The following is a 10122-nucleotide window of genomic DNA, read 5'->3' as shown; positions in this document are numbered from 1 at the left end:
CGACCATGGGAATTGCGCTGTCAAGTCAAGCAGCAAATACAAAGGGGTAAAAGTGCTAAGTCAGGTAGATATGCGCACACAGTCACGGTACGAAGAGCAGCCTATCGTATCGTGTGATGCCGTTCTACAATGGACTGCTCCTTTAAGTGCTGTTTTATTTGATTCGGATTCCGCGGGTCAAATTTGTCGGCGCGAATTTGCTCATCCCGGTAAGACATATCGCTAGAGGTTGATGACATTCACAACCTCGGTGTGAGCAGCTCCTTGGCCTTTGTTTTTCCAAATAGAGTCGAATAAGCTTCCTTTGCTGCTTATTTCTGTTTTATTAATGTATTTGCCCCGCCAGCCACCATCTGGATACATATAATAATGTTATGTGACACATGTGATGCTAGAGTATGCTCTACTGATGGTCTCTTCTCGCGCTTCAAGATCGAGCATGTCACAAAAACCGGATTGAAATTTCTCATGATAGAACCTGCAATGATTTGGCTTCATGGAGCGACATGCAGCTCCTTGCCGTAAGTAATCGTCGCATGGTGTGAACTCCACTGGGTACGAAACGCGTCTTAATGCAGTAGCAAAGCGTGCAGCTCATGTGCCTTTTTCGAGGCTAGACAAAGCTGCCCGCAGCCGAGCTGCAGATACTCCCATCACTATACGATCGCGGCCATCAGAAAACTTGACATGATATGTCTGGTGCCTGCGTTTCGAATTGCTGCACTAAAGAGTCTCCTCTAAATGCTTTGATGGGCGATTTCTAAGCTAAGTGTAATCAGACGTCGATATACTGTAACTCGTAGGAGTGCCGAACGCCGCATTTTCCGCAAGGCACCTGGAACGATGAGATGGCGACGCATCTGAGACAATCAGTAATCGTGCCATGGAGGCATTAGAGGCGGTTTTCTATGCTCTGCACGACGAATCGCTCAAAGGAGACAATAGTAAAAAAAGTGCAGCGAGGGCTAGGCCAAAGAAAGGTACAATAAATTCAAGGTCAGACAGAATAGCAACATTCAATAGGCAAGCAGCCGCCCGTCACGTTCACGCTGTCGGCATCTCCATTACATTTACCTCACTAGAGAGCAGACTACGCCCCCGATATAGCAGCGGTGTTTTAATGTCGACTTGCCCACGTCATGCAGAACGGTGGCAAAAAACGAGCACCATCAGTGCATAGCTAATATAACGAGCATCGAGTCCATTTGTAATGATATGCGTAGGAAAAAAACAACCGCGTAGCGGTTAGTATTTAGTTCTTCTGTCCATATATCTGTTACGGGCTCTATCAGTAGCGCATCCAGACTAAGGTGCTTTCTTCGCCTGTGAAGAAAAAATGTCGTTTAGCAATATCAGTGAATCTCGAACAAGGCGTCGCCATTCCGGTCCAGGAACAGGACGAGCTGGTGCAGCCTTCTTTTTATGCAGACCACTAGAGTCCGCCTGTGTGCTCCGTAATTCGTCCGTGGCAGACAACCTTCCTGGCGTGTGGTCGTCTGTAAACATATTATCTAGGAAGCTGTCCCATGAGGTGTCTCCTATCCATGGCATGCTGTTTTCAGGTTTCATGTTCATTGCGATGGATTCATGGCCTTGGCACGGGTCACTAGGCTCGACAGAAGTGAGAATCGGGGCCGGTGCTCGGCCGGCGCTGTGTCCCGGCGCATGTTGCAGGTCGCGTGGCTCCTCCCCTTCGGCCGCGCCGACTGAGCCCGAGACGCCACGTTTGTGCCGAGCAGAGCCACCAGTCCTGCTCCTGCTGTCCGACCCCGCCTCATCTGCGCTTGTATCGGGAAACACATATGGATCAGCTGGCGTGCTGAACGGTGGTTGCGATGAGTACTGCGGTCGTCTCCTCGCGTTCCGCCTCGAGGCCAGTTGCCGTTCCTTGCGGCGGTTGGATTGAGCGGACTGGAGAAGTCTGCGGCTCTGTCTTTGTGGTTGTTGAGAGGCTGACCCTGTTAAGGCATCTGCTATCTATGCCAAGATTAGCCTGGAGCTGCGGGTGCTCGTGGTAGAACCTACTAAGCTGTTCACATCTGGAACTGTTTCTCCCTCCGGAAGATGGACAGCGACACGATGACATCGGTGTGTCGGGTCCCAATGGACTGTGGCGGCGAAAACATTCGCCAGGACGCCTAGGTCCTTTGTCTTCTGCAGGACACTTGGGCCGCTCTTGCGAGCCTTGGCCTTCTCCTTGATGCTGCGTTCTTGAACACGACCCATATTGGACCGCTTGGCCTTCTGAAGCGCAGTCCGTACAATCGGGAGCGGAGGGCTTGGAAGCGGCAGTGTGCCGTCTTTTCAGCAAAAGAGAATTGTCTTCTATTTCCGCGTCAGTATCGGGTTGCATCGCAGCCACCCTTTATTATCCACAAGAGGTGGGATGTTACTGTCACGACCGATTTTAGTTTCACCCCCAGACCCATTTTTACCCCCACTGGCCTATTTTGGACAATTATACCTCCAAGTATGGCTGACAGCAGTGCGATTAGAGAGATTCTTGGAAAGCTATCAGCCGAAAAGCACTTCCAGGCTACTAGCGGTGGTGGGAAGAGCCGAGCCCCCACATTTCCTCCTCTCAGTACAAAGTACAGTATCCGTAGTAAATTGATACATATTTGCACCGTGACTAGCCACGATAGCAGCCAAATTAACGGCCAATATCGGGCGTAGTGCGAAACATTTTCTGGGTCTTGGGGCGAACCTAAAATCGGTCGGGGCTGTAGTATCAACGGCTGCCAATTACGTGGAGACGCTTCATGGTGTGTAGTGTAACGTCTATTTTAGGTCGCTGTTGGGGCCTGGCCTGTAGCCACTAAGGGGAGCTTGGGGGGGGGGGATGCGTCAGCCTACAGGCTGTACGACTGTACAATCTCTTGGCAGAAAACGGACACGATGCGATTACTATGATCATGTAGAGGCAAGGATTAGGTCTACACCATGCTCGTCTGGGCGCTACGGCCGGATGGCGCTGCGCGGCTCCCCTGCTGCCCTGCTATTGCGTGCTTTAAGGGTGGATTACGCACGGCGGAGAGCCACTTGTCTGACATCGGATAATCGACCGCACCCACAGTTCAGGGCCCCACCATTCGCCATGTTCCGCCTGAGCTCGCTCAAGCCACTTTAGTCAAGGAATCTGCCCTCAGGGGGAGAATCGATCGCAGAATACCCTCACCTACTGTTGCAAGTGAGAGGCCGAGACGTGGTGAGCGACCTACCCTTACGGCCGGTGAAGATTGAGTCGTCCACTAAAGAATAACTTCGCGGCTCTGGGCTGTATTTACTGTAATCATTGGCGATAATGCCACAATAACCGTTGTACCTTATCGAGGCAGATCCACGCCAAGCGCGGGGGCAGCTGTTTGTGAGTAGCATCGTCTCCTTGCATCGCATGGTGCCGGGCTAGCTGCGGAAATTGCTTAGTGGCGGAGCCGATTGCGGAGCCGAGGATCCACAAGCAATGAGGTGGCCAGGCAGCACTGGGCATCTAGGCACCATCATGTGACTCGCTTATAATTGTCTTCACAGGAGCTACATGCCAAGTCATAGATCCAAAGTGGCGTCGACGTATTGCCCAGTTTGCTTGCGGATTCTAGCCCCTTAAGTAGAGAACGTCGGAGTAGCCTTAGAATCACTCGTACAATAAAAGAGTCAATCATTCGTAGGATACGCGCCTAATGCGTTACTATCACATGGATGCCGCCTACCGGAGCAGCAGTATAGAGCTTAGCCCGAGCCCGGACCGCGGTGGCCCTCACCGGCCCCACAGTACGGCGCAACGCAGCAGATACAGGCTACGTAAGCAGCGACTCTGAAAGCCAAGCGGGAAACATGACTAGTGTAACGTAGCTATTTATATCAGCCCGGATTGTCAAGACTTCAGCCATAGTGGAATTTATTAGTGACTGAATGTTAGGCTCATGATCCGACGTCTTTATTAGTTTTATCTCTGTGAGCGACCAGCGACCGACGTTATGATAGTTGAGGTTGAAGGGGCATCTACCCAAGAGCCTCCTAATTTGCGGGTTCTCAAGGGGCCAAGATTAGCCAATTGAACGACAGGCACTATCCCCAATGGTGGGAAGATGCAGCGAGATGTTGCAGCGATTAGGCAATCGCGAAGCGCCCATTCGCTCAATTCTGCTACATTATCGTCCATGTCGCCAGTGATAAAAAATGGCGACAGACAGCCCCCGCTCCTTGTAGCATTGCATCCTATGATCGTCTGATCTTGCGGGCGCCTCTTATTTCCGCACCACCAACGGCGGCGGGCCGACGTTGATCAAGCTAACCTCCGTGATGTAAGGGGCGGGGCTCCGCAGTCGACTGTCAGGGATCATGGATTCAGGCTACTATCATGGATCATGGATTGAGGAACGCTGCACTAGGCTCGAAAGGTTCAGCACACTGGCCGGTCAGACAACTGCCTCTGACCTACATGTAGGCATTTTGGATGGATGCTGAAAGTCTTCACTTGCTGGAGGGTCAATGCGAGGCGCGGAATAGACGCATATAAGTAACGAAGCAGCAATATGAACCTAGATAATAGATCGTTCTCATGATCCCACGCTCGAAGCAGTGGCAGTCACGCAGGATTGCCAAAGCCTGGGGCCTATTCACGAGGCACCCTCGCGGAGGAGACGTAACGAAGTGCAGGCACAGAGCTGCCTGCATGTCTTCTCCGAAGGGTGCCATTCTTGGGAACCGTGCTGTGGGGACAAACATGGCTATAAAAAGGAGGTCGGAGTGGTCAATTGTACGCGCAAGCTGTTCAATCCTCTCTCTAGTTTCAGAACTCTCTGCTATCTTCCTTAAGCGTTACTGCGTGCTCTGTGCCGGCCATGTTTTACCCTCAGCGACGCGCTGCGATTGGACAGCTACGGTCTGATCACCAGGGCCAGAGACGCAAAGGCGACCAAATCCAACATTTCGCCCCCCCGAGATCTCATCTAGACCCGGATGGGTTCCCACCAATCGACCTTCCCGGCCCCGCAAGTGCTTCACACGACTGGCTCGGCCATCCACCGCGTTCTACGCCTCATACGCGGGACCACGACCGAAGTTCCTTGGATATCCTGGCTACCCTCAGTAGTGTCGCTTGCGGAGGCCCTATAGGCTCAAGGTTTGCTATCCCTACCCACACCAGTTGCGACTGCTGACATTAATCGCAGCTCCGTCTCTCCCAATAGATCCTACCACGGCCCCGCAGACGACGGTGCGCAGTTCAGCGTCGAAACGTGCGTCGACCTTCCGAGAAGGCGAAGTACGAGACTAACTAGCTACGACTAGACCTAAGAAACAATGGGCAGGGCAATATAATGAGTGGCAAGAGCGGTATGTCTCATCGCCGAAGTGAGTACACTGGATGCTGACGATGGCGATAGAGATACTAGAATTCAGAATTTGTCCGTACCATGACCCCGCGACTCTCGCACAGTGTGTACGTCTGGTCTGTCGATTTCTAACTCAATATATAGGGAATACTACATTAGAATATTGGCGCTCCAGGTCACTCGCTTGACTACAAAACTAGCCGAAGCCGAAGGGTTTACCACTGGGGAGAACGTAGTGCAGGGGGCATCTTAAGTGGTGGATCTGTTACATGTAGAGCAGGGGTCTTACTCGAGTAGACAATGCTTTGCCCTCTCGACACACGAATCTGCCAATGTTATTGAAGTCGCGGCGGCTTGGCTAGAGACTTCAGCACTTTGATTTTAGTATTTAGTCTTTTTCTTGGGTTGTAACTGCAAAGTAGCTTGTTGGGAAGTCTTATAAATGCACTCTCTATAATTCCATACTCATGGCTTGCAGCTTATTCAACTTTTCGGTCTCTGGTAGGCGCCTGTTTTTATTACGCCGTTAAGCCAGATGCCTCTATTAAGATGAGAATCTTCATTTTCGGACTAATATTGTTCTTCTCGTCTACTGTTTATTGAGGCAGTCGTCTATTGCCCGAATTAGTTTCGTATCGAGTACTGGTTGGCCGCACCGATGGTATCCTAGTTGAACACTGCGATCATGGTCGTGGTAGTTTCAAGAAGAACATAGCAAATAGCTGCCTTGGACGCAGGCAGTCTCATTGATCGCGGCCAGAATGGGTGCACGGTCCTTCGTCAAAGCCTCGTGCATGATTACTGCACTACATAACCCTATTATCCGCTATAGACATCCGTTTCTGCCTCTTTCTCTTCTGCACACCGGCCTGAATACGGGCCTTCCGGTTATTCTACTCTCTTATCAGCTGTGTCGCATTTCCCGCATCGTCTTCGGACACGAGACTGGGCTTCCACTCTATCATGTAGTGCAGCTTTCCACTAATGCGCTCTTCGCCAATAATTCGGAGGGCTTCCCATTCTCCTGGTGGGGTCTCACCATCGGCGTCGTCTGCAGCCCTAATGTAGGCGGCATAGTCTCTAAAATCCGGAGGCGGTGCAACTTCAATGCTGTCATGGACGTCTTCATCAGAAGCGGAACCACTAATCTCCAAATTAGTCTTGCTGCTAAAGCTCCCATCGCCTACGGCAAACTTGTCAGCCGCAGGTAGCCATGGAGACGACCGCCGGCTCGTCGGCTCGAGGTTTGCGGTTATATCTAGAGAGCCCTCTATACTAGGGATGCCCAAACTCTGGGAGTCGAGGGGGGCCTGGCGCCGCGGACTGGGATTGTGCCAGTTGTGCAAGCTAGATGAACCTTCTTTACTATACTCTCTGGGCGACGCGGTAGCGCCATTTTCTGACTTACGAGTTAGCCTCTTCCAGTACCCTTAATAAGCTTTGTGTTATACTTTCTATTTCCAACATTGACGCATTAAAAGCGGCTGCTGGCGTAGCTTGTGCATGAGCTGTAGTTTTATGACATATTCCTTTGAGTGACGCAACATTTGAGCTCATGGCATCGACATCATGCCGTTCCGTATAGTAGATGGCCAGGCGCGGTGATCGGATTACTGGAGAGAATTGGGCACGCTCTTGAAACGGACTTGTTGCTCTAATCGTGGAAGGCCCAGTCCACGATACTTCCGGTGTCTGTTCCTCGAAGTCAGAGGTAATGATTTCTGCATCTGCCAAGTGTTAGCTACCCGGCCTTTGTCACACGAATAGGCAGAGCAGGACCTTTGCTGGTAGAATTCGCCTCTGTTTGAACTGTAATAGTAGACGGGCTTGGAGTAGGCACCTCCGAAACGCGCTGAGGGTCGGTATTCGAAGACTCTCCGCCACCGTTGACCATATCCGTGTATTTGGCAGAAAATGTGGTGCCGCAGCCGGTCCCGTGAGGGCCAACGAAAAAACGTTCGGTGGCTCTTCCAGCCTTCCCCTTGGCGCTTTTCTCTTTCAAGATTCTGTATGCATTGGCATCAAAGGGTTCGTGGAATCTGACGTTCATGTCGGGAATCGAGCTGTATGTAGACGTAGATGAGGCAAGAGCAAGTGAGGCAATGGTATAGCGTTTATATATTTGCAGTTACCATGATCCCAGTCGTCAGCTTGTCAGACTAAGGGGGATAGACTACGTCTCTTATCCACTGAAGTAGCGATGTCACTGTTGTAATGAACGAGATGACGCTTAGCGATTGTTCGGTAGATCACCGAGACTTCCTATCCAATGCCCGAAACACAGGCGTAATCTTCCCCACTGGCCGTGAAACGCTTATTTTACGTGGATGCGGTCGATCCTCTTTTGGCGGTGACACAAGTCCAAGGACGCGGTGTTCCTCTGCTCTAGCCTGCTCTAGCGTCCACTTGCTGCAAGTCACGCATTAAATCGTATGCACTAACCGCTATAATACAAGTCTTCCGTCCGATAAGCTCTGCAGCCTGTTCAACTTTTCTATAGCTATCAGGCACGTGAAATCATAGTTACTTATTGTAATTGATATAACTGGTAAGCTTTTGTGGGTGGAGAACATTGGTGAGGATGGAAAAGCTTGTTTACGAGCCTCACTTACGAACACAGCCATCCCGTTAAAGACATATAGTCAAGGGGTGTTATCGGCCATACTGTGCCCATTATACTTGAGAGCTAACATTTAATTTTTGCTGAATTCCTCATGAATTCCTATGCTAAGCGAAGTAGTGAAGGTGGATTGGCTCGTTAAGAGGAGAGAGACGGAAAGATAAAGACGGAAGAGGAGGAGCTCGGAGCGGGACAGCGAGGCCCGCGCTTACCATGACAAGTCTCTGTAGACAGTGCTTGAAACGAGAAGCTAAGTAAAGCTCGAGTATTTACGAATAGCACTGCGTTCTAGGAAACAACAGATATCGTGGACTCGTTTGTCTGAGTACTCCCTACAGAGGCTATCTTTCAAGGGTTCGATGAACACTCCGCTATAGTAAAGCCCCATCCTTTATCAACCGCGAAACTGTGCGGCGATCTAATGAGAATCTTTCCCTCCGAATATCACTCCCTTCCCAAGCACCATCATGGAACTGCAGATCGAAAATATCTCCGTTTTTCCCCCGTACTTGCACCGAGAGGCTGTCGAGGCAAGCCATCAGTGACCTCATCGGCCAAGCATGCCGAGTTTGGTCCTCCCACAACTGGGATCGGACATCCCGCCGGAACGTAAATCCACCCCAGACTTCAAGTGCAGCATTGCTCCTACAGCCCATAATGGCGTAGTTGTATTGCACTGACGCTTTCGTGGTGTACTAGATTGCTGCATGGTTCTCTTCTGTGGTACAGCAGCATTATCGTCCGGGATAATGGGGCTGAGTTTTGCCGCGCTGGTAGCAGTTGGAGCTGAGAAATTATCAGTCGAGCTTCTAGCAATCGTAAAACTACCTCTGCTGCTCTCGTATTGTTTTGTTGTAGTATTAGTTGGAAACGTACTTATGTTGCTTCCGTCGCAGTCGCCCTGGCTAAGGAGGCCACTAAGGTCGCTGCCCCAATCTATTTCATCGCGGTCCCCACCGCGGTCGCCAGGCATGTTGAGAGTGGCTGTAGGCGGCGAGTCACAAGATGTTGTCAAAAAAATTTCAAGGATCCGAAGACCTTGAGCAGATCTCTTAATCGTCGTGGAATCGTGCAGCTACTGTACTCGGCTCGGTGCTAACAGACCGGCAAAGGCTTGGCCAACAAGTGGAATTCCGGGCCACGCCGGTTTGCAAGGAGTCCGAGGCTAGGTCTGAGCTCCCTTGGCGGGCTTACAGTAGCATATACTACTACTGAGCGGCCTATAGTGCTTCTTGCCATAGTCTACGGCGCCTTATATGCATTTTTGGCTGTTGGTCTTCACTAATGGCCTAGGGCCAAGTAATGGATAGCCGAGACGTTCCAAGAACGTTTGGCGGTGTGATTCTCTTGCCAATTGCCATCCTAGGCACCACTTGCCACAAGGGCAAGGACTTAGAGTCATTCAATCAGGAGGACCGAGATTGGCTGGGATATTTGTGCAGAAGCATGAGGCTGTCGTTGAGGGGAAGAGGTCGCCGGTGGTCGTCGCTCGGGGAAACGCGTTGCTCGGGGCAAACGTGTCGCTCAGGGAAACGTGTCGCCTAGGGAAAACGTGTCGTGGAGGGAAGAACGTTGGAGGGCAGAAAATTTTCCGCCTGCTGTCGAGAAGAAGGGTCTAAGACTTGGTCCTGAAGCCTGATAGCTAGCTGAAGGTGTAGGGACGAGACAGGATGAAACTGGGATGACGTGGAAAGCTGACGCGGAGAGAGGGTGCCTATGCATTAGTAAGTCAGCATGGAAGGAGATGGAAGACTGAAGAAGAGAGGACAAGGGGCATAAATGGGAGAATGGTACAGCAGACAGTGAGAAGCAAGGGAAAAACAGACATGCACCCTAAAACATTATGCCCCTTGCCCTGCTCTATTCGCGAGACCTACCCGTAAAGTGAGGGACATCTCCGCCGCCTGGACCTGCTCTTTCAATACGTGTCGCCTCTGCAGCAAGGCCTTCGGGCATTATTGGTCTATAAAAAGATAAAGCAGCAAGGGCGGAATATCGTTTGACAGATAGGACTCAGCCTGCGACAGATGAGCAGCCCGGAGGTATCGGACTGCGTTTCCAGACTCACACGGACATCCCTAGCCTAGATGTGTCCTGTGTGAAGGTGGTCAATTGATGACCATAGTTTGCACTATGTGAAGTTCCAAGCCCAGGTGTTCGGAGCCA

The 10122-nt window shown here is 51.2% G+C and overlaps 2 protein-coding genes across 2 annotated transcripts; both read right to left on the bottom strand.

Annotated features, from left to right (window-relative positions):
• Nucleotides 1-1352: 1352 nt before the first annotated feature.
• HRG_01380 (uncharacterized protein) lies at nucleotides 1353-2226 on the bottom strand (the record flags this gene model as incomplete). Its single annotated transcript, XM_044859851.1, has 3 exons — nucleotides 1353-1416; nucleotides 1478-1977; nucleotides 2038-2226. The coding sequence occupies 3 exons, from the start codon at nucleotides 2224-2226 to the stop codon at nucleotides 1353-1355; spliced, it is 753 nt and encodes a 250-aa protein (XP_044726251.1).
• A 4003-nt stretch (nucleotides 2227-6229) lies between these two features.
• On the bottom strand, nucleotides 6230-7386 carry HRG_01379 (uncharacterized protein; the record flags this gene model as incomplete). The annotated part of the gene is made up of 3 exons (XM_044859850.1): nucleotides 6230-6519; nucleotides 6983-7063; nucleotides 7116-7386. The coding sequence occupies 3 exons, from the start codon at nucleotides 7384-7386 to the stop codon at nucleotides 6230-6232; spliced, it is 642 nt and encodes a 213-aa protein (XP_044726250.1).
• Nucleotides 7387-10122: the final 2736 nt, after the last annotated feature.

The sequence above is a fragment of the Hirsutella rhossiliensis genome (assembly GCF_020360975.1).
Source record: "Hirsutella rhossiliensis strain HR02 chromosome Unknown scaffold00001, whole genome shotgun sequence".
Classification (NCBI taxonomy): domain Eukaryota; kingdom Fungi; phylum Ascomycota; class Sordariomycetes; order Hypocreales; family Ophiocordycipitaceae; genus Hirsutella; species Hirsutella rhossiliensis.
The sequence above is the reverse complement of the archived record's forward strand: the minus strand, read 5'-3'. Positions and strand labels throughout refer to the sequence as shown.